Source organism: Pipistrellus hanaki, assembly GCF_964339955.1.
Source record: "Pipistrellus hanaki genome assembly, chromosome: 20".
NCBI classification, from domain to species: Eukaryota; Metazoa; Chordata; class Mammalia; order Chiroptera; family Vespertilionidae; genus Pipistrellus; species Pipistrellus hanaki.
Window position 1 is genome coordinate 4,049,409 of NC_140522.1, and position 24,226 is coordinate 4,073,634.

General features: G+C 50.2%; 1 protein-coding gene across 4 annotated transcripts in view; it reads left to right on the top strand.

Annotated features, from left to right (window-relative positions):
- Positions 1-24,226, top strand: part of ENAH (ENAH actin regulator) — a 70,257-nt gene that overhangs the window by 42,138 nt on the left and 3,893 nt on the right. For 2 of the 4 annotated variants that reach the window (XM_084868698.1, XM_084868697.1), the window contains 10 exons: positions 6,264-6,348; positions 10,394-10,668; positions 12,319-13,065; positions 16,923-17,227; positions 18,414-18,559; positions 18,757-18,814; positions 19,712-19,760; positions 21,366-21,432; positions 22,362-22,440; positions 23,567-23,624. In XM_084868698.1, coding sequence (XP_084724824.1) covers positions 6,264-6,348; positions 10,394-10,668; positions 12,319-13,065; positions 16,923-17,227; positions 18,414-18,559; positions 18,757-18,814; positions 19,712-19,760; positions 21,366-21,432; positions 22,362-22,440; positions 23,567-23,624 — 1,869 coding nt within the window. The remainder of the gene's footprint in view (positions 1-6,263; positions 6,349-10,393; positions 10,669-12,318; positions 13,066-16,922; positions 17,228-18,413; positions 18,560-18,756; positions 18,815-19,711; positions 19,761-21,365; positions 21,433-22,361; positions 22,441-23,566; positions 23,625-24,226) is intronic. The other 2 variants (XM_084868699.1, XM_084868700.1) reach the window with 2 other exon arrangements.

Below are 24,226 nucleotides of genomic sequence, written 5' to 3' on the forward strand. Positions count from 1 at the left end.
GGACAAATATGGGTAAGGCAGAGCTTCTTAAAGTTTACATTTAAAACGGGATGGTTGAGAAATCTCTCAGTGGCTCATCTCATTTGGGATGGATCTAATTCGTTGGGTAGCCATTTTATAGGTATGCATATGGTCTTTTTTTTTTTTTGTCATTACTGTCAATATTGTGCATGTGACTTTAATAACAGGTTGGGTGGTTGGAAGTCCTTAGCAAAGGGGACATTTATTAGTCTTTATTTTCTTTTGAGAATACCCTCTGAAACGTAGTTTTAAAAACAAGATGGATCCTTAATTGGACTCTATGAACTCTCATTTTTAAATGTGATGAAGACATCCTGAATGTTAAGGTGTATTACCATGTCCAGATGTGCATTCTTTAAATTCAATTGGGTCGGGTCCGATTCTGTGCAAACTTCAGTTCGTATAAATTATTTGAGGAATACAGTTTTAGAGGAAATCTAAAATACTGTTTGCCTTTACGTAGACTTTTTTGAAGTCGATATATTTGTAACTTGTTTATTGTTTCTGGTTAATAACAATGGAAAAAAGAATTTTCCATGCTGAGAATTTCTATAGGATTTTATCAAATGTCGCTAATATACTAAAAGAAAAAAAAATCTGTTCTTGTTTTTTTCCACCTCAATTTTGAATGATTTTATATAAGCCCCCCCCCCCTTTTTTTTTTTTTTTTATAAATTATCACCTCTTCTCATTGAGTTATGTCTCATAAAGAGAATTACTTCATTCATGCTTAAGGTAAATTTTAACATAGGTAGCCTATATATTTAAAGGCTATTTGATGTGGCCACACATTTTAATGATACCTTGTCAAATATGTGTACATATATACTACTGAGAGAGAGAAAACGAACAACAAACAAGAAAATGTGGGTTGGCAAAATGCAATGCATAGTTTTGATGTTTTCCAAAGTGGAAAGCAAATGAAGATACTCTTATTTCATATCCGTGATTATAAAACACTTGACTTGCTGTAGGCTGCTTACAATGGCTTTGGTCTTTTTCCCGCTAGTAGAAATGAGTATTTCTCGTGTTAAGTTGAACCATTTCCCCCTAAAAAATAAAAATAAATAAATAAATAAATAAAAATTTTTTTTCCAGTTGCCAATACTAAAAGAGTGGGTAGATACCATGAAATTCCCTCTCATGGCCAGAGATCCTGACTTCCTGTACCGCAGCTTTATTTACTTTTTAAAATATTAATATAACGGTCGTGCATACATCGATTGCACTCCCTGATGGTATAGCTCAGGAAATAACGAAGCTGTACGTACCTCATTCGAACTGTGTGGCTAGCTGGCTTTCTCCCCAAAGAAGATGACCCGCCACTTCTTAATTTTTACTTTTAAAATATATGTTATTGATTTTTTACAGAGAGGAGGGAGAAGGATAGAGAGCTAGAAACATAGATGAGAGAGGAACATTGATCAGCTGCCTCCTGCACACACACACACACACACACACACACACACACCCCGCCACTGGGGATGTGCCCGCAACCAAGGTCCATGCCCTTGACCAGAATCGAACCTGGGACCCTTGAGTCCTCAAGCCGAGGCTCTATCCACTGAGCCACACCGGTGAGGGCTATCCCCCCCACTTTTTGAGAAAGCAAAGGTCCTAGGGGTCACGTTGAGGAAATGACGGTGGTCCCAGAGGCGGGCCCAGGCGGGAAGGATGTTATAAAAAACCGTGTTGAACCTCTCCAAGCGCCTTCTCGTCCTTGTCGAGTTCTTCGGATGGCGCCCTGGTCCGTCGGAGCTTCTAACGCCCGGGTGTCTGTTGCAGCCCAGAGCAAGGTGGCTGGCAGCCAGGACAGCACTAATTTGGGATGTATGTTCTGTGGTAAGCTACGTTCTGTTTACATTCCTCTTCCCACGCCGTGCTTACATACTGATCGCACATCTCCATCCCTTTCCTTTCCTGAGAGCCATGGGCTGGCTTTGAGGTTTCTGGGGAAATGCAGCCAGCTCCCTTTTTCTGTTGTTGTTTTTCCTTTATGTCATGTGGTTCACTTAGGCTATTTGGTCAGGTTTTGTTTTTTAAAAAAATATATTGATTTTTTACAGAGAGGAAGAGAGAGGGAGAGAGAGTTAGAAACACCGATGAGAGAGAGTCATCCATCAGCTGCCTCCTGCACACCCCCCACTGGGGATGTGCCCGCTACCAAGGTCCATGCCCTTGACTGGAATCGAACCTGGGACCTTTCAGTCCGCAGGCTGATGCTCTATCCACCGAGCCACACCGGTGTCGGCTCCGGTCAGCTTTTGAATTGGCATCCCTGAGTAGCAAGGATTTATTTAGAATCGGGACCTTAAAGCTTCACTCCAATGAGAGTGGGGTTTTTTGTTGTTTATTTGTTTGTTTTTTCGTTTTCATGGTTAACTATTTCGTTGGAGAGCGGTCTTTTCATTTGGGACGTAAGGGGGAAATGACATCCATCTCCTATGATTTGGGTGATGTCCACGGGCCTTCTGGGGAGGGAGCTTCTGCTGAACTTGACTTTGTCAGGTGTGCAGGTTACCCGGCCCGTGTGAGCTCTGGCCTGCTTTGGTAGGCAGATTTCTGACCCAGTGGCCTCCTTTTGTTGGGTAGGGTAGGTATTTGTGGCTTAGGCATGAGTTTAGGCGTTATGGGGTGCTTTCTGTCCCTCTCCTGTTCACAAGTGTGTGCATATATGTATATGTCACGTAGCCACCCCGAATTCCAGTTCATCAGATACACGCATATCCTTATCCTTACCCAGGCTGTATCTACACACACACACACACACACACACACACACACTTGTCTGACTTCTTTTTATCCTCATTTGATTCTAAAAACTTTCTGTTTTGGAAACTCAAATTCAGAAGGCAACTTTCAAATTTTAGAGCTTGTTTTTATTTTATTTTTTTTGACTTCTGTATACCTGGCCAGATTTTTAAATGAGACATAAAATTATAAAATGATACACTGCTAAGTTTTTATACCAACAGTTCAACTGTGCACATAGGTACTTTACCCGTGTGACTCAAAGTTTTTCAGTATTCCTGGCATTGTTTCTTTACTTATGAAGAGAATCATTTTAAAATTTACTACGTATTTGTGCTGGTTTTGGCCAAGAAACGTGTGTCATGAATTTCCAAAAATGAAAAAAAATTCAAGTGTGTTTCTTGTTATATATTTTTAAAATATATATATTTTATTGATTTTTTACAGAGAGGAAGGGAGAGGGATAGTGAGTTAGAAACATCGATGAGAGAGAAACATCGACCAGCTGCCTCCTGCACACCCCTTAACTGGGGATGTGCCCGCAACCAAGGTACATGCCCTTGACCGGAATCTAACCTGAGACCCTTGAGTCCGCAGACTGACACTCTATCCACTGAGCCAAACCGGTCAGGGCTCCTGTTATATTTAATGATTGGCCTGTTTGGCTCTTTATAAATCCCCCAATCTCCCCTCAGAATCCACAGTTATTGCAGATTAAGTTTCATCAATAACTTTAAAGTTTGAATTTTCTCTGCCTCCTCTGGATTTCTCCCAGGCCCTCTTTTGAACGAGTCATGGACGATTATTCGTATTTGTGTTTTTAGGACTTTAGTCTTTCTGGAAAACCTACTCGATGTTCTGTACTTGCTACTGAGTATGTTGAGTTCCCCCTGCAGAATAATAGAAAATCGTGCATTTTACCCAGTTGCAGACAGAGGATTGATCTAGCCTTCATGGACGTTGGTTTTTGTTTTTTTGTTTTTAAGTTGTAAAATCATGTGTTAAAAAGCAGATTTCACCCCCATTATTAACTTGAATTGTTACAAACAATATAATTTTTGTTTGGCTAAGCTTAAACTCGATTGTATTGTGTATAATCACACCTATTTGTCTTTTGGCCCTGCGTTTTGAAGGAAGCTGTGGCTAAGTGTGAGATGATATTCGTGAGAATGAAAATGGTGTAGTGAGTACAATGTGCTTTTAGCCAGAACTCCGTATTGAAGTCAAGACTGAACTGCCATTCATTCGTTCCTGGCTCAGAGAGAGGATTTTGCTCTGACTTCCATCATTCGTACAATACCATTTCAGCGACACCGACACCTTTTCTTTATTAGAAATCGTAATTCACACGCTTTGCTATATGAATTCTAGCCAGGAAAAAATTAAGATCAACCATTGAGGTTTGGACGGTGGTAATAAGAGAGAAAACTAACCCTCAAATAGCTATTCTTTTATGATATTAGAGGCCTGGTGCACGAAATTCGTGCACTGGGTGGGGAGGGGGTGTCCCTCAGCCCAGTCTGCACCCTCTCCAGGCTGGGGTCCCTTTCACAATCCAGGACTGCTGGCTCCCAACTGCTCATCTCCCTGCCTGCCAGCTTGATCACCCCCTAACCACTCCCCTGCCAGCCTGATCGATGCCTAACTGCTCCCCTGCCAGCCTGGTCGCCCCTAACTGCCCTCCCCTGCTAGCCATCTTGTGGTGGCCATCTTGAGCGAGGGCATGAGGGTCAATTTGCATATTACCTCTATTATTATATAGGATCGAGCAATGATCTCTCTGTTCTCTTTTTTAAAGAGAACTGTTAACCCACACATGATGCTTCTAACACATTGTCCTTTGCCCACTGGTTAGGGAGGGACCTTGTCTGCAGTCTGGGGGGGAGGGGGGTGGGACACAGACCCCCCCTATGTAGGAATATTGTGCAGGAAGTGATGGTTATGTTCCAGGAAAGAAACACAGGCTGGGCGAGGGGGTGAGATGCCGTTGTGTACCTGAAGTTCGTCACTCACCTGGAACTCTCTTATCTCACGCCGATGACGTATTTATACCATTTCTAAATGCACATGGACGTCCATGTGCGCGCGATTGGGGCTTGGCAGTATTGATGATGAGGAAGCAAACACAACCCCCCAGAAGGAGTATAGATATGGGGAAATGGCAAGGAGAACCCCCATAAAAATGTGTGTTAAAGAGAGGAGGAGAAAATAAGTAGGTAAGTTCAGATCCAATTATTGTGGTGGGTTTTTTTTTTAGAATTTATTATTATGTGTGACGTTTGAATGAGCCTCATTGTCCTGGTTGGGAAGTTTACTCCCTTAGTATAAAATACTTCGTGCTGTGACTTCGTAGATGATAAGCGTTTATTTGAGAAGCACTTATTAACTTTTTTTTTTATACTAGTTGTTTCCGAAACACTTTTAAAACACCTGCTTAGGGGCGCTTGCTGGCACACGAGCTCATAGACATGTACAGCATGTCATGACCCATCTATGTCTCCCCAAGAGTGGAAGATAAACTGCTTCTTTATTCTCTTGTTTCATGGATTCGATCTCAAAACGGGTCTGTTGTAACCCTCGGCATTTATCTCATGTTGTGGCACGTTTGGACAGAGACATGAAAACGTCCCGTAATTTAGTGGCATTTTTGACCGGATGCTAACCATAGGTCTTCCCCATCCATGACAAGGAAGGATGGATGGCCATTACGGTTTCTCATGGCATAAGCATGCGGATTCGAATGCGGGGCTGGCTCGTGTTTTTGTTTTGTTTTGTTTTTGTTTTTTTAAACACCCCAGGTGAAAAGTGCGATGACCTCTGTTGCATTAAACATCCTGACAAATAGGTTAATTATATATTAAGCTTAGCCAATGTTTTGTTTTCATTTATTTTATTTTATTATTTCATTTTTTACCGGTGCTCAATGCCAGGCCATTAAAACGAGAAGGGTAGCTTTTACTGAGCACGTTTTATAACTGCGCTAGTCTGTATCCGTCTAGTAAGAAGGTTCTCACTCTCTCTCTCTCTCTCTCTCTCTCTCTCTCTCTCTCTCCTGTTTTTCATTTCCAGTGTTCTATTTAGGTGAGTTTTGAATTCTGATTTTTCATTTTTTTGTTTTGTTTTTTGAGTTCTCCACTTCATGAGCCGCTCCTCCTGGGAGAACGTGTCATTGTGTTCAAAATGTCAAGCTTAGGCGCCTACCCAGCTGCCCATTGAACTTGGCTCTCGTCCGGCTCTTCATATATAAATGTCCATTTCCCCATTCATCCTTTCAAAGCAAGGCTTTGGGCGTGGTGACAGAATGACGTTTGCAGTCTCCCATTGGCTGTTGTGTGACGGGAAGCTTATGCCTTGTTTTGCTAAGCAACAAGAAGATGCATCTGTACATACGTGACGGCTTTTGTGTTATTCTCATGCTTTTGCCTCTAGCCGGCTAACTACCGAGCTAATGTTTACCTATAATGTGGTTTTTTCTCCCCTCCCTTTTTTAGGGCCAACATTGCCGAGACAGAATTCACAACTACCTGCCCAAGTGCAGAATGGCCCGTCCCAAGAAGAATTGGAAATTCAAAGGAGGTAAGTTTTTACCAGTTCTTGGGTATGCTTTTTCATTCGACTGTGTAGAATTTTCGCTAAAAATCAATGAAACTCCAAACGTCCTCATCTTAAAAACTGATGATCTCTCATTAGTCACTTGGAAGTCAAAGATTTTTATCGTTACATCATGCAGTTTTGTAGTCACCAACGATACAAGAGAAGATTCTTGTTATGCTGGACAACAGGTGTTCAGATAGTTATAATTTCCTGTCCACTTCATTGGCAACGTCATACGCGTGTAGGTTTAAATATTTTAAACAGCGTGAGCATGTCTTTGCACCTCCGAGAATCTGATTTTTAAAGTAGTTGTAAATTAATTTGCTGCTTTCACGGGACTAAGTGAACTAGAAAGTTGAAACAGTGCTGGCCATTGGTAGAAGGCATTGAACTTGAGAGGCTACCATTGGCTGTGGCAGTGGGATACAAAGCCATTGTGTTTATGACGAAACTGCCGGTGGAGTGAGATCCATAACGTGATCTTCACTATTTCAGTGCAGTTTTTAAATACACTAGAAAGAGTGAGCAGAACGATAAGCTGTTCTATAACAAAGTAGTTTTCTGGAATTCAGGTAGAGTCAGTAAGTGAAGCCGAGCTAGTCGAACCACGTCCCATTTTATTTTATTTTTTAATATATTTCATTGATTTTTTACAGAGAGGAAGGGAGAGGGAGAGAGAGTTAGAAACATTGATGATGACAAAGAATCATTGATTCGCTGCCTCCTGCACCCCCATTCCTGGGGATCTAGCCCACAATCAGGGCATATGTCCTTAATCGGAATCAAACCCAAGACCCTTTAGTCCGCAGGCTGACACTCTATCCACTGAGCCAAACCCGCTAGGGCACATATTGAGAGTTTTACACATACCAGAATAATTCCAAGAGTTAGGAACACATAGACACATAGCTACACACCACATACTATACTCCACAGACACCACACACACACACACACACACCACAGACACCACACCCACACACGTACACATACCCACACACCACACACACCCACATACCACATACCACACACACACACACACACACCAGGAAAGCAATGAATAAAACATGATAGTCTTAAAACATTTAGAAAACTCGGAAGAGCCCAAACCATAAAATACATAATTTCGGTTAAGACGCTGTGGCAAGCCGGTAATCGGAGCCAGTGGCTCAGGCCCGGGCGATGTGGGGTAGAAACAGACACCTTGGAGGGACGGAGCCGAGGGACGGCTGGCTCCCGGGGTCACAGGTGGGTGATCCTCGGCGGAGGGCTGGCGCGCGGTCTTGCTGGACGTGAGCATCGGTGCGGTCCCAGGCGTTGCTATGGAAACCCCGTGCCTCTTAGATGTCCTGTCTCCAGCAGCTCTCGTCTGGGCTTCGGGCTTTTCTGTTCCCGCGTAAGTTGATCCCTGAGGGTTTGAGAATCAGAGATGTTGTGTGTGTCACCTACTGGTGCCGTTGGAGGCCGGAGCGTGGTCCTTGTGAAGAGTGAAGTCCGCCTTTCTGAAAAATGGGTGTGGGTTTTTTCTAAGTTACTCTCTGTCCACAGACTCTCCCTCGGTGTAGGCAACCCTTCCAGAACAGTGTATCTCCCTCTCCATTCTCGTTTCTTCTCCACTCCTTCACTCTCCACCCATCTCCTTTTTAATCTCTTTTTTAAAGATATATTTTATTGATTTTTTTACACAGAGGAAGGGAGAGGGATAGAGAGTTAGAAACATCGATGAGAGAGAAGCATCGATCAGCTGCCTCACGCACACCCCCCACTGGGGATGTGCCCGCAACCAAGGTACATGGCCTTGCCCGGAATCGAACTTGGGACCCTTCAGTCCACAGGCCATCGCTCTATCCGATCTCAACGAAATTCGTTTTGTGTCTCCCACAAATCTACGGGACATGCTGCTTCCCTTATAGGTTAAATTTTCTGCCTTTTCCCCAATACTTCAGTGTCTCTCCTTTTTGCTAATTCTTCTCCCTTTCTATTCTTTGCTTACCTCTTCTTTTTTTAAAACTTGCACAAGATTTTTATTTAAATTTTTTACCTCTTTTTCTCTCTATATATGAGGCGTTGCACTTAGCTCTCCTTTCTCTCCCTGGACACAGTATATCCTTTGAAAAATTAATGATCGGGTTGGATGTGGTAGTTCTCTCTTAACTCTTCTATGCTGGTGGCTGCCAGACCTCTAGCTCCCGCCGTGATCCTGCACGTGAGGTCCAGACCCGTGTTTGCCGCTAAATGCCGTAGGCGTGGGTCCTTAGGAGAATTTGGTGAAAGCGGGAGACTACTGCCCTCTTCTGTCCGGCCCCCAACCCTTCCTGTGTGTGTGTGTGTGTGTGTGTGTGTGTGTGTGTGCAATTATATGCAAATCTGCATACTGTTTCAGACGGTCACAGACCCCCTGGCATTCAACAGTGGGAATTCCTACGTAGAACTCATCTGTTTGGGTTCCTACTGACACCTCCGTTTAACACCTACGATATCGTTCTTTTTTTAAAAATTTATTTTACAGAGAGGAAGGTAGAGGGATAGAGAGCTAGAAACATCAATGAGAGAGAGAGACCTGGATCAGCTGCCTCCTGCACACCCCCTACTGGGGATGTGCCCGCAACCAAGGTCCATGCCCTTGACCGGAATCGAACCTGGGACCTTTCAGTCCGCAGGCCGACGCTCTATCCATTGAGCCACACCGGCCAGGGCTGCCCATCCCTTTTCAGTAGTTAACACTACGATCGCGCAGTTCCGTTTCCTGCTCCTCTGCGTGCGATCTCTAATGCCCGTTTTTGATTCCTGCCCCTTCATATTGGGCGACCTTGGCCGACCGTGGCGAAGAGGTGTATTCTGAGACACGTGAGCCAGTTCTGTGTCAGGCTCCGCGTACAGCTTCATTGCGCTCATGCCTATAAATAGCCCGCCCGTCACCCCTGCTGCCTGCACGTTATAAAGGGGCGAGCGGCGCTCTCCGCCCAGACACAGCAGGGAGGCCGGAGCCATGAAGGTGTACAGATCCCAGTTTAGCCTTCAGAGGCAGGATGGACCCAGAGTCGACCGCCTTCTGTTGTAAGTGTGGTCCCTCGGCCCTTGTCCCGGGAGCTTTCTAATACCAAAGCGTAACTGTCTCATTTATATGATCTTTTTCCGACCTGTTGGGGGGGGGGGGGAGAGGGGGAGATGTTGATTGCACGCGCTCCATCCCTTTGTGTTCGAGTCAGGAATGAAGGGCAGCCCTGGCCAGTTTGGTGCAGTGGATAGAGCATCTGCTTGTGGGCTGAGGGGGTCCCGGATTCTATTCCGGCCAAGGGCACATGCCTGGGGGTTGCGGGCCCGGGAGGCAGCCAATCAATGATTCTCTCTCATCGATGTTTTTATCTCTCTCTAAAATCAATACAAAATAATTTTTTAAAAAAAGAAGAAACGAAGTGCACATCAGGTTCAGCGCAAAAGAAATAGGATTTTCATGAGTCGCCATAGATGCCTGTTTTATTGTTTTATTTTATTTGTTTATTATTAATTTCTTTATTGATTAAGGTATCACATATTTGTCCTCAACCCCCCCATTCCAGTCTTGCCCCCCCCCCCCCCCCACTGTCCTTGACCACTGGTTAGGCTCCTGTGTGTGCACACAAGTCCTTTGGTGGATCTCTCCCTTTTATCCCCACCCTCCCTCTGAGGTCCGACAGTCTGGCCCAGGGCTCCTTCTCTCCAGGTCTGTTCTCGTTCATCAGTCTGTGTTGTTCACCATTTCCCCCGAATGAGTGAGATCATGTCCTACTGGAAATATACTTATAAGAATCAAAAAGGAGACAAGCAATAATCGCTATGCTGAAAGGCATATGAATCAGTTTGCAGTGAGCGTCTTTCTGGGCCACCAGTTCTTTTGAGGCCCGATTTCAATGTCAAACAGCTCCTTACGTGCGCATGTCAGCGTGTATACAGTTCTGGATGGTGGGCAAACGGTGGTGACGCAGGTCCGACCCTCTCTCTAGACGCCCGTTTTAAAATAGTGTTTTATTTTATTTCTTGATTTCAGGCAACTTCAAGAGCAGCAGCAGCGACAGAAGGAGCTGGAGCGGGAGAGGCTGGAGCGAGAGAGGATGGAGCGGGAGCGGTCCGAGCGGGAGCGGCTGGAGAGGGAGCGGCTGGAGCAGGAGCAGCTGGAGAGAGAGAGACAGGAGCGGGAGCGGCAGGAGCGGCAGGAGCGGCTGGACAGGCTGGACCGCGAGCGCCAGGAGCAGCGGGAGCGCCAGGAGCAGCTGGAGAGGGAGCAGCAGCTGGAGTGGGAGCAGCGGGAGCGGAGAGTCACCGGTAAGGCGCCCGTGCTCTTGGCCTTGGCCCCTGAGCGTGGACGGCGGGTGGGGGATGCCAGTGGGTGGGTGTTGGAATATGGGGCGCTCGGGGCGCTCGGGATGAAGCCGTGAGGTTCGGAATTAGGAAACATAATTTCCCGTGGCTGCTTTCCCATTTTCCTCTTTATTCCTCTCTGCTGCTTTTTTTTTGCTTTGGAGCCTTAACGAAAGCTCTTGGAAATCTGCATCCTGGCGTTCGAATTCTTCCAACTCCCCCATCCGTTGGCCGTAGAAGTGTTTAATTTTTTTTTTCTTTTTTCTTTTTTTTTACGATATATTTTATTGATTTTTTTTTTTTACAGAGAGGAAGGGATAGAGAGTTAGACACATCGATCAGCTGCCTCCTGCACACCCCCTACTGGGAATATGCCCGCAACCCAGGCACATGCCCTTGACCGGAATCGAACCTGGGACCTTTCCGTCCGTAGGCTGACTGCTCTATCCACTGAGCCAAACCGGTTTTGGCCAGAAGTGTTTCTTATGAAATTTTTTATAGCGGGGGGAGCGTGGCCTGTATATATCCCTCTCGGGGTCGCTTACACGGCCTCGGGTGCTTTAGCATTTCAGTGCCGTTCAGCACGATTGTATTCCTAAGGCTCTGAGGGAGGAGTGAAAAGCAGTAGGCGGGAAAGAATCCTCTCTCCAACGGGCTAGTTAGGTTTCAGTATTGTTTTTTTAATATATATATTTTATTGATTTTTTACAGAGAGGAAGGGAGAGAGAGAGGTGGAAACGTTGATGAGAGAGAAACATCCATCAGCTGCTTCCTGCACACTCCCCACTGGGGATGTGCCCGCAACCCAGGCACATGCCCTTGACTGGAATCGAACCTGGGACCCTTCAAGTCTGCAGGCTGACACTCCATCCACTGAGCCAAACCGGTTTTGGCCAAAAATCAGGACTTTTTTTTTTTTAAAACGCCGCGGGACTCGGGACAAACTGTTAAAAATTGGGACTGTCCCGCCAAAAGCGGTACACCTGGTCGCCTTATTTAAAAAGGAACAAACAGCTGAAACCGGTGTGGCTCAGTGGATAGAGCATCGGCCTGCGGACTGAAAGGTCCCAGATTCGATTCCGGTCAAGGGCATGGACCTTGGTTGCGGGCACACATCCCCAGTAGGGGGTGTGCAAGAGGCAGCTGATCGATCTCTCATCGATGTTTCTAACTCTCCCTCTCCGTTCCTCTCTGTAAAAAATCAATAAAATATATTTTAAAAATAAATAAAATAAAATAAAAAGAAACACACAAACAAAAACCAGTTGAACTTATTTATCTGTTTATGGTCCTTCCTTGTCCAATCTTAACGCCCCTTTTGGAGGACCGAGGAAGGAGAAGGCAGAAGGCAGGGGCTGAGTTTCCCTTGTGAAGGGCGGGCTCACCCCGGCTGAGTGCCTCCGTCTGCTAAAAACCGTTATCTCCCCCTCCTCCGGGGCCCAGGATTGGGGGGGCGGGTGGGACAGCCCCCCGCGCCCCGTGTCTCTGTTCTGACTGAAGTCTACTTGTGTGTGTACACCGTGTCCCGGTGCTGGTTTTGTGGCTTCACTGGCTCCTTTTTCTCTCTCCTCTCTGGTCCTGTCTCTCGCTGCCGCTCTGCCCACCTCTGTCCAGCGCCTCCTTCCGACAGCTCCTCCCCGCATGGCGGGCCACCTCCTCCCGACGGGGCCAGTGGCCAGCCGCCTCCTCCGGCACCTCCTCCTCCGCCCGGGGCCACTCCTGATCACCCCGGAGTGGCCGCTCCGCCGCCCGCCCCCGCCCCCCCCACCCCGCCCCTGCGCCACCCGGCCGCCACCCGCTTCGCCACCTCCCTGGGGTCCGCCTTCCACCCCGTCCTGCCCCACTACGCCACGGCCCCGCGCCCCCTGGGCAAACATGCGCAGCCTTCCTCTCCCGGGAGCAGCTCCCCCTCCTCCTCTCAGCCCCCGGCCGCCCCCGCCAAGCCCTGTGGCTGGTCCGCGTCCGGCTTCTCGCCCCTGCCCCCGTCCCCCCCGGTCATGATCAGCAGCCCCCCGGGCCGAGCGGCGGGTCCCCGGCCGGTCCTCCCCGTGTGCCTGTCCTCGCCGATGCCCCCGTCCCCGCCGGACCCGGCCCCCCACCCCGCGTCCCCGCCGCCGCCTACCTCGGGGCCAGCGCCGCTGCCACACTGTGGACCGCCCGCCTCGCCTCCGCCTCCGCCGCCGCCGAGCGCCCCTGTCGCCTCGCCCCCCTCGTCCAAGCCTAGCGTTCTCCCTTCTCCCTCTGCAGCTGCGCCCGCCTCTGCGGAGACCCCTCTAAACGCTGCGCTGGGAGACTCCTCTGCTTCTGAGCAGCCAGGCTTGCAGGCAGCCTCTCAGCCGGCCGAGACGCCAGCCCCACCGGGTAAGGCCCCCCCGCGCTCGCTGCCAACCGCTGGGACCGCCCGCCCAGCGGGCTGGGGAGGGGGGTGTTGATCGTGGCCAGAGCACCATCGCTGTAGGCCAGGGCACCATCGCTGTAGGCCAGGGCACCATCGCTGTAGGCCAGAGCTCCATCTCTGTAGACCAGAGCACCATCTCTGTAGGCCAGGGCACCATCGCTGTAGGCCAGGGCACCATCGCTGTAGACCAGGGCACTATCGCTGTAGGTCAGGGCACCATCACTCTCGGCCAGAGCGCCATCGCTGTAGACCAGGGCACCATCGCTGTAGGTCAGGCACCATCGCTATAGACCAGGGCACCATCGCTGTAGACCAGAGCACCATCGCTGTAGACCAGAGCACCATCGCTGTAGGCCAGAGCACCATCGCTGTAGGCCAGAGCGCCATCGCTGTAGGCCAGGGCACCATCGCTGTAGACCAGGGCACCATCGCTGTAGGCCAGAGCACCATCACTGTAGACCAGAGCGCCATCGCTGTAGACCAGGGCACCATCACTCTAGGGCAGAGCACCATCGCTGTAGGCCAGAGCACCATCGCTGTAGACCAGAGCGCCATCGCTGTAGGTCAGAGCACCGTCGCTGTGGGCTAGAGCACCATCGCTGTAGACCAGGGCACCATCGCTGTAGACCAGGGCACCATCGCTGTAGACCAGGGCACCATCGCTGTAGACCAGAGCACCATCGCTGTAGGTCAGGGCACCATCACTCTCGGCCAGAGCGCCATCGCTGTAGACCAGGGCACCATCGCTGTAGGTCAGGCACCATCGCTGTAGACCAGGGCACGATCGCTGTAGACCAGAGCGCCATCGCTGTAGGCCAGAGCACCATCGCTGTAGGCCAGAGCACCATCGCTGTAGGCCAGGGCACCATCGCTGTATGTCAGGGCACCATCGCTGTAGGCCAGAGCTCCATCGCTGTAGGCCAGGGCACCATCGCTGTAGACCAGGGCACCATCGCTGTAGATCAGAGCACCATCGCTCTAGGCCAGAGCACCATTGCTGTAGGCCAGGGCACCATCGCTGTAGGCCAGAGCGCCATCGCTGTAGGCCAGGACACCATCGCTGTAGGCCAGAGCGCCATCGCTGTAGGCCAGAGCGCCATCGCTGTAGGCCAGATAGGTCAGAGCACCATCGCTGTAGGCCAGGGCACCATCGCTGTAGGTCAGGGCACCATCACTCTCGGCCAGAGCGCCATCGCTGTAGACCAGGGCACCATCGCTGTAGGTCAGGGCACCATCACTCTCGGCCAGAGTGCCATCGCTGTAGACCAGGGCACCATCGCTGTAGGTCAGGCACCATCGCTGTAGACCAGGGCACCATCGCTGTAGACCAGAGCACCATCGCTGTAGGCCAGAGCTCCATCGCTGTAGATCAGAGCGCCATCGCTGTAGGCCAGGGCACCATCGCTGTAGGCCAGGCGCCATCGCTGTAGGCCAGAGCACCATCGCTGTAGGCCAGAGCACCATCGCTGTAGGCCAGAGCACCATCGCTGTAGACCAGAGCACCATCGCTGTAGGCCAGGCGCCATCGCTGTAGGCCAGAGCACCATCGCTGTAGGCCAGGCGCCATCGCTGTAGGCCAGGCGCCATCGCTGTAGGCCAGGGCGCCATCGCTGTAGGCCAGAGCGCCATCGCTGTAGACCAGAGCGCCATCGCTGTAGGCCAGGGCACCATCGCTGTAGACCAGAGCGCCATCGCTGTAGGCCAGAGCACCATCGCTGTAGACCAGGGCGCCATCGCTGTAGACCAGGGCGCCATCGCTGTAGGCCAGAGTACCATTGCTGTAGACCAGGGCACCATCGCTGTAGGCCAGGGCACCATCACTCTAGGCCAGGGCACCATCGCTGTAGGCCAGGCACCATCGCTCTAGACCAGGGCACCATCTCTCTAGGCCAGAGCGCCATCGCTGTAGGCCAGGCACCATCGCTGTAGACCAGGGCACCATCGCTGTAGGCCAGGGCACCATCGCTGTAGGCCAGGGCGCCATCACTCTAGGTCAGAGTGCGCGTGTAAAGTGGCCTTGTCTTCTGTCGGTGAATTGCCTGTGGAGGACCCGCCTGCGGGGTGCCCTTGCTGAACTAGCCATCGGCATCGTCAGCGGGACCGCACTTAGCCAGGGTCTAAGGGCCGCCTCCACGCACTGCTTTTCCGTTTCACCCAGAAAGCACTGCAGGCCACGCCGGCGGGCGGTGCACAGTCGCCGTGTGACCTGCCTCGTCTTCCTCTCGTTTCTGGGAGACGGAGAGAGGTGGTCGGTGCCCGGCTGTAGGCGTTCCCTGTAGCATCCTAAGGCCATGGTCGGCAAACTGCGGCTCGAGAGCCACAGGCGGCTCTTGGGCCCCTTGAGTGTGGCTCTTCCCCAAAACACCACGGCCTGGGCGAGTCTATGTTGAAGACGTGGCGTTAGAAGAAGTTGAAGTTGAAAAAATGTGGCTCTCCAAAGAAATGCCATTCGTTGTGCTGTTGATAGTTGGCTCTGGGCTAATGAGTTTGCCGACCACTGGCCTAGGGTCTCCCCTGCAGCAGTCCTGGTCTCGCTCGGATCCTGTTTCATCTCAGTCTTTCTTTCCTGAGTTGGGGTCCCCCCATAACCACTGGACTTCCAGGGGTGGTGCTCCCCTGACCCCTGCAGAGTAGCCTGGCTTTGCAGGGCGGGCGGAGAGCACGGCAGGCTTGCTGTCTGCCCCAGAGTTCCATGGTCCGGAGTGACCGGAAGTAGCAGGCTAACGGGATAGTTGAGAGAGAGGAGCATCGTCTAGCCGAATCCTTCACTTCAGTGATTCTCTGTATTCTCACCACACGCTGGCATGCGATGTGGAATAACTGGAGCTGTTGATACCTGGGACCCACTGACCATTCTGTTCCCAGGCTAGCCACGCTGGCTGGCTGTGTACAAGTCAATATACATGGAAGAGCCAGATTATGATCTCTGAGCGCATCATCATCTGGCCACTGGGTGTCTATCCTATAGAATAAAAGGCTAATATGCAAATTGTCCCCTCGACCAGGAGTTCAACCAGCAGGCAGGCCGGCCAACCGCCCATGTCCCCTCCCCTTGGCCAGGCTGGCCGGACCCCACCCATGCAGGCATTCATGCACCTGGGCCTCTAATATATACACTGAGTGGCCAGATTATTTATGCCTTCAGAGATCATCATCATCATCTGGCCACTCAGAGTGTATTTCTTTGCTCTCGTAGAATTCATTGACCATTAAGATTACACAGATTACGTGGGGTCTGGTATTTCAGATAGTCCTGACGGCCGTCATATACATTGTTTGTTGTTGTTTTTTGTGGCTGCCTCCCTTCCACATGGTATAAGCATTTATTCTGTTCACTAAATCCCCACGAACAGAAAAGAGATTCTCAGGAGGAGATCTGTGGCGTAGTTCTATTATTAAAGCTCCCGTCCCCTAGTCAGTCGTGACGCCCTGTGGCTGTACATGCTAGGATCCTTTTATTTATTTTTTTACTTTTTATTTTTTTTTTTAATACTAGTATTCTTCAATGACTACTATTCCCATTAACTTTTTTTTTTTAAATATATTTTATTGATTTTTGTACAGAGAGGAAGGGAGAGAGATAGAGAGCTAGAAACGTCGATGAGAGAGAAACATCGACCAGCTGCCTCCTGCACACACCCCCTACCGGGGATGTGCCCGCAACCAAGGTTCATGCCCCTGACCGGAATCGAACCTGGGACCTTTGGTCCTTCATGATGTAGCGAACGTTTGGGCCACCTGTTCCGTTTGGCATGACGGGTCCTCACGGGTGCCATTGCTGATGGCTGACGGTCTCATTGTGCCTCTCTCTCTCTCTCAGGCATTGTCTTGGGACCACCTGCACCCCCGCCCCCTCCTCCACTCCCCCCGGGTCCTGCCCAGGCTCCAGGGGCGCTGCCTCCTCCCCCCGGACCGCCCCCTCCTCCTCCACTGCCGGCCTCGGGGCCTCCGCCGCCCCCTCCGCCACCCCCTCTCCCCAACCAGGCGCCCCCTCCTCCCCCGCCGCCCGCCCCGCCGCTCCCCGCGTCTGGATTTTTTGCGGGATCCGCGTCCTCCGAAGACAATCGCCCGCTGACGGGACTGGCGGCGGCCATCGCCGGAGCAAAGCTTAGGAAAGTGTCACGGGTAAGTGCGACTCCGAATTGTCGTATTTGTTTTTGTCTTTGTTTTTTGTGTGTGTCTGTCTCGTTCTTTCTCGGTGTCTGAAGGACTGGCTTTCTTGGTGCTCCGATGTTACGAACCCTAGGTTCATAGCTTCATCCATTTAAAAAAAAAAAATGGAAAGAATTTAAATTGACGGGAAAGTTGTGAGAATCATACAGCTTCTGAGAGCCCCCTACCCAGACTCGCCAGTTAACATCATGTTTCTTTTACTCTTTTCTCTCTGTGTATGTTTTATTTTATATGTACATGTACACGCATACACACACACACACACACACACACACACACGCATTTTTTATTTTTTTGTCTGAATTGTGAGTAAGTCTGGGATAACCAGGGCCCTATTTCCCTAAATGCCTCATGAACAGGACATTTCCGTACAGGCCCACATGTAATTATCCAAATCCTGTTGTTGCTGGGATACTACAGATCTGTTCCCGTTGTATCTGTTGTCCAGTAATGTCTTCTGTGATAATTTTTTTCTAGCCCAAGACCACCACCCATTTCATGATACTGACTTTTAAAAAAATATATTTTTATCGATTTCAGAGAGAGAGGGAGGGCGAGAGGGAAAGAGAGAGAGAGAGAGAGAGAGAGAGAAACATCAATGATGAGAGAGAATCATGGATCGGCTGCCTCCTACATGCCCCCTGCTGGGATCGAGCTTGCAACCCAGGCATGTGCCCTGACCGGGAATCAACTGTGACCTCCTTCCAGGTTCATAGGTCAGCACTCCACCACTGAGCCACGCCCGCTGGGCGACACTGGCATGCTGACAGCGATAAAACCATCCTCCAGTTTGGTTCATCTGATGTTTCCTCAGGACTAGATTCAGGTTATGTGTTTTGAGGCAGACTTTTTTTTTTTTTTTTACCACCAAAGTACTATGTCCTTTTCGGCGTATCGCACACACGGATACATGCCATAGGCTCCCCACGTTTAGGGTTGTTAACACCGAGAAAGCTTCTGTGGCTCTGTAAGTCCATGCGGTTCACCCCCATGGGTTCTTAAGAAGATTTCAGAACAGACGTTTTATGGAAGTGATGGCTGCTGTAGTATAACTGGTTTGAATGTAATAGGACGGTAAAGCGCGGTATTCCTCGACCCAGGAGTTGACCATGTATGTATGTATGTGTGTTTCGTTAAGACGGAGGACGCCTCTTTTCCGAGCGGGGGCAGTGCCGGTGGTGTGAACTCGGCCTCATCCAAAGCGGACGCCGGGCGTGGGAACGGACCCCTCCCTCTGGGGGGCAGCGGTTTGATGGAGGAAATGAGTGCCCTGCTGGCCAGGAGGTAAGGGTGCGATTTACTCACAGTTCAGACAAAAAAAGTGGACGTGCCCAGAAATGAGAATATTTTCTTAATTTCCTCTCAGATAGGTAATTTATCTTGATGCAGTTCTTCCCCTTTTGGGAGTAGTTTTTATACTAAGAGGTTATTATTATTATTATTATTATTTTTAAAAAGAATCCAATTTACCTTCTTTCTAGGAGGAGGATTGCCGAAAAGGGATCGACCATAGAGGCAGAACAAAAAGAGGACAAAAGTGTAAGTGACTGAAGGCCCGGGAGTGTGGGGCTGAAGCTCAGCTCCTTCAGGAAATCCTGGCAGAGATCGGTGCGAACGTCACGTGAACTTCAGATGGCTTCTTTTTTTCCCAGTCTTCAGGCAGTAAAATAGCTTAAACATTTTTAATGATGTTCCTAGTAAGATGGGTTGACTTTACCCGGAGTGGTGGGGGAAGCCCTAGGCTCACGTCTGTGGAGTTTGTGTCTTCACCACGGCGATAACGCAAGTGTCCCGCCCCTCCCCCGGCCACTCAGCGCCCACATATGCAAATTAAGCGACCATCTTTGTTGGGTCCATTTGCATACTCGTTCCTGATTGGCTAGTGGGTGTCGTGGAGGTATGGTCAATTAGCATGCTACTCATTTATTAGGTAGGTGAGCACATGGCTTTTTCAAGGCGGTGGTGGTGGTGGTTTGGGGTTTCGGTTTTGGTTTTTCCTCTGAGGGGGCCCGTTTCCTTGCATTTAAAAATGAAGGAAAAAGACGGCCTCAGCAGTGTTCCGATGTTTCCCCCGGGGAGCCTGCAGTTGGCCATTCGCCGAGCTCCCCTGCCCCGGTCAGCTGGGCGAGCTCTGCTTTATCTGCTCGGTGGATCGGTGTTGAACACAGACCAGAGTGTTTTTCCCCCCCCCCCCCCCCCCGGATACGCTGGACCTTCTGTGCAGCCACTCCCCAGCTGGCCGGAGGGCATTGGCCGGTGCAGTTCTCCGGGGGCGCCGGAGGGGCACACTGGAGGGAGCGTAAGAGAAGGGAGAAGGGAGAAGATGGACGGAGGGAAAAGGGGGACATGGCAGGAAGAATGGTGGGAACGGAAGGACAAGCACTGACGCAGCCGGCCGGTGTGGGATGCTGCTCATACGTGTGTCTGTGTGTCTAGGAGGATGCAGAGCCGGTCATTGCTAAAGCCTCTTCCACAAGTACACCTGGTGAGCTCACCCTTCCCACGCGTCCTCTCTCCCCTCGCTCTCGCTCGCTCTCCTCGCTCTCGCTCTCGCTCGCACGCTCTCTCTCTCTCTCTCTCTCTCTCTCTCTCTCTCGCGCGCGCGCGCACGCGCTCTCGCTCTCTCTCTCTCTCTCTCTCTCTCTCGCTCTCACTCTCGCTCTCGCTCTCTCTCACTCTCGCTCGCCGTGCCCTCCATTTCCCCGGGGCTGGGTCAGGTGACCGCGTGGCCACGCAGGTGTTAGAATGTCTGTTCACCCTGGAGGTCACGACCTCTGCTCCCCTCCGCCCTCTGCAATGCCCCACGTTTTTCTCTAACGATTCTTTCTTTGAAAAGTCATAGTTTTTACACTTTTTTTTTTTAATATAAATTTTTTTTTTTTTATTGATTTTTTACAGAGAGGAAGGGAGAGGGGTAGAGAGTTAGAAACATGGATGAGAGAGAATCATCGATCCGCTGCCTCCTGCACACCCCCAAGTGGGGATGTGCCCGCCGTAACCAAGGCACATGCCCTTGACCGGAATCGAACCTGGGACCCTTGAGTCTGCAGGCCGACGCTCTGTCCACTGAGCAACACCGGTTTCGGCAGGGAAGTGTTTTTTGATCGCTGGTTCTTAAAGATTGAGCATGTTAGCCAGCATTAATTGTCATTTCAAAAAAAAACATTCTCAAATTGGGAAGGTGGTCATTTGAACCGTTCGTTGGTCTCATGGTGATTATCGAGGAAATAAAACTTTTTATTTGTAAGGTGGGGTCAGGGGGAATTAAAAACCTTTGGGAAACATTCTTGAATTCGGTGAAATTTTTAAAAATATTTTTTTATTGATTTCACAGAGGAAGGGAGAAAGAAACATCCATGATGAGAGAAAATCTTTGGCTGCCTCCTGCATGCCCCCTACTGGGGATCAAGAGCACAGCTGGGGCATGTGTGGTTGGCTGGAATGGAACCCGGGACCTTTCAGTCCTCAATCTTGACTCTCTTTCCACTGAGCCCAGCCAGCTAGGGCCTTACACTCTTTCTTGATTTAAAATACTTTGTGCTATTTCTTTCTAATTAAAAATATATTTCGATGATCCTGTCTTTATCAGAGAAAGTTCTTCCCAGCCGGTGTGTATATAGAACAGGGGTCTTCAAACTACGGCCCGCGGGCCACATGCGGCCCGCAGAGGAGTCTGATCCGGCCCGCCAGGTTTTTTGGGCAGTGAGCGCAGCCGAGGTGTTACAGTAGGAATGAGTAGTTCATATAGTCCAGCCCTCCAGCTCTCTGAGGGACCGTGATCTGGCCCCCACTTTAAAAAGTTTGAGGACCCCTGATATAGAATGATAGTATTTTACATATACCGGTCTAAGTATATCCTCGAGGAACTCGTCATCCTTGCTCCTCCTCCTCACATTAAGGTCTGACACGGTTCCAGTCGGAACCCTGACAGATTCTGACCGCAGTTCAGCATTAAAACGAAAAGTTTCCTATTCACCTAGATTATCACTCCCCTCACCCGGGTAACGGTATTAGGATGGTAAGACTTGCTTCGCAATAACCCTGGGAGCGTGTCGGGTGTTGAATTCTTTCTCTTCTTTCTTTTTTAAAGAACCAACAAGGAAACCTTGGGAGAGAACCAGTACCATGAACGGGAGCAAGTCCCCTGTGATATCCAGGTATGAGTGTTTCCTGCTTTTATTTTGTGTTTTTTATCTAAGAAGAAACGGATGTCTCCATTTTTATGGCAGAGAAAGAAAAAAAAAATGGGATGGTAGGTCTGACATTGACAGTGGAGCCAGTCTAAATCGTCTGAATTCCGGCTAGCCAGGCTGTCTGAAATGTCAGAGAGCTTTTATTCCTCCCATTTTTTTTTTAAATTTTTTTATTTGGAAAGATTCAACACGACAGAAAAGCTGAAAGAACAGTGAACACCCATTTACCCATCCCCTAAATACACTGTTGTTTATTATTTTTTTTTAGATGATTTTTAAAAATGTATTTCTTATTGATTTTTTACAGAGGAAGGGAGAGAGATAGAGAGCTAGAAACATCCATGAGAGAGAGGTACATGGATCAGCTGCCTCCTGCACACCCCCTACCGGGGATGTGCCCGCCACCAAGGCACATGCCCTTGACTGGAACCGAACCTGGGGGACCTATGAGTCCGCAGGCCGATGCTCTATCCACTGAGCCACCCCGGACTCGGCACGGTGTAGAATTTATTAAATGGATTCACGCGCGCGAGAGACATCTGTTTTTACGTTTCCCCTCCTGCTGGCTGGGCTGCTCAGTGGGAGGGAAAGGAGAGGACAGGGTGGTGGCGTCCCATGGGTGGGCCTCGGTGGGGCCACCGGCCTCTTGATGGACGTGACACACAAGTCCTGGGGTGACCTGCCTCCTCTTGGCACCTGTCCCCCCACCTTCCTGACAAATGACAGAAAGCCGAGCAAAGGGCACAGGTGTCTGCTTCTGTCCCGATCAGCCCCCCGCTTTGCCCACGAACGCCTTCCCACGGTGCCGTGAGCCGCGGCCTGGAACCCGGCGCCGGGCCGGCGGGTGTGCAGGGGCGTGTGGCTGACCTGCCCCGGGCCTTTCGTTTGTGCAGACCAAAATCCGCACCCTCGTCCCAGCCCAGTGCCAACGGAGTCCAGACCGAGGGGATAGACTACGACCGGCTGAAGCAGGTGGGGCCCGGGCTTTTTTAAAGCTGTGTCTGCGTGTGTGTGCGTGTGTGTGTATGTGTGTGTGTGTGTGTGTGTGTTTGACAGGTGGTGAATGCGCTCCGAAAGCATGCAGCGTTCAGGTATTTTCTGCACATGGAGCCGTGGCATGGGCACGTTTGGCGCTTTGCCGATCCTCGTGTTTTGGTGCCGGGGGTTTTGCATCAAGTGTCCACAGGGGTGAGGGGTAGGGGGGTGGGGGGAGGGGAGGTTGGGTACTCCTCCCTGCAGGGCATCACTATGACATGGACATGGAATGGGGTCGCATACACACCCTAACGTGTGTAGAAGCCACATGAAGTCAGAACAGAGAAACAGAGGACATTTCAAGATTTAAGATTTCAATGTGTGCGATCAACATATTAAAATTACTGCCCTGGCCGGTGTGGCTCCGTGGGTAGAGCGTCGGTCTGTGGCCTGAAGGGTCCCAGGTTCGATTCTGATCAAGGGCACATGCCCGGGTTGTGGGCTTGATCCCCAGTGTGGGGAGAGGGGGCGGGCAGGAGGCAGCCGATCAATGATTCTCATCATTGATATCCCTCCCTCTCTCTCTCTCTCTCTCTCTCTCTCTCTCTCTCTCTCTCTCCATACATACATATACACACACACACACACATATATCTCCCCCCTCCCTTCCTCTCTCAAATCAATAAAAATAATATTAAAAAAAACACATAAAACTGCTAATGAGTTACTCTACATTATGTCCTTGCTACTACATCTTTGAAATCTAGTGTCTGTTTTACGTTCTAGGAGCTCGGAGGCTCCTCCACACCTCGGGGTGCCCTGCCCCCAGACCCTCCCTCCCCGGAGGCTAGACTGAAAGCCCCCGCCCTTTCTAGAGATGGTCTGAGTCAGATCCGCCACGGGGTGATGGAGGGACCATTTTTGTTCTAGAAAGCACTCTCTCTCGTCTCCTGCGAGACGGGAATGAGCAGGAAGGTTGGGCGAGGGGGGCCATTCCGACAGAACGTCCTTGAGGCTGGTCTGCCAGCACCGGACTGCGCGTCCTTCAGATCTCAGGTGCGCAAGGATCGTCCGGGCCCTCACTCACTTTCTGTCTCCCTGGTGTGTTTCTCTGCCGTTTCAGGACATTTTAGATGAAATGAGGAAAGAATTAACCAAGCTAAAAGAGGAGCTCATTGATGGTGAGTGTCTAAACACGTCCCCTACGCCTACGGGGCCCCGTTCAAGAACAGCGCGCTTTAAGAGGATGCAAAGAAATCAATAAAATTAAAAATAATAATAATAATAATATTTTTTTTAAAAAGAAAATGCAAAGAAATCAATCACATTTAAAAATAATAATAATAAATTTACAAAAAGAGAGAGAGAATGCAAAGACAGAAGCAGGCCCGTTGGTTACTTGAGGGCGTAGCACGGCTCCTTTTGCGTGGTCTCCTGCCCTCCGCGTGGCCTGTGGGAGGCCCGCCCTCCTTCTTGGGATGGAGGTACACCTAGGAATACACCATGTCCCTCCGGCTCAGGCGTCGGGAAGCAACGGCCGGGGAGCTGGGCGGTGAGTCTGTCTCTGGGTTGCCCCGCTGACCCGTCCTGCCCCCTCGATGCTCAGCCCCCAGAACAAGTGCCTTCCTGCGGCCCCTGAAAGGGAGGGAATCAGTCAGTACCCATCTGCGGACATGAGCATCGTCTTTGCACTCAGAGAGGACAAAGACCCCTGCCACGAAGCACGCCCGATCCGTGTGTCCTTCCATTCCTGGGAGGTCGAGCGCTGACGTTGGCCTTTCTT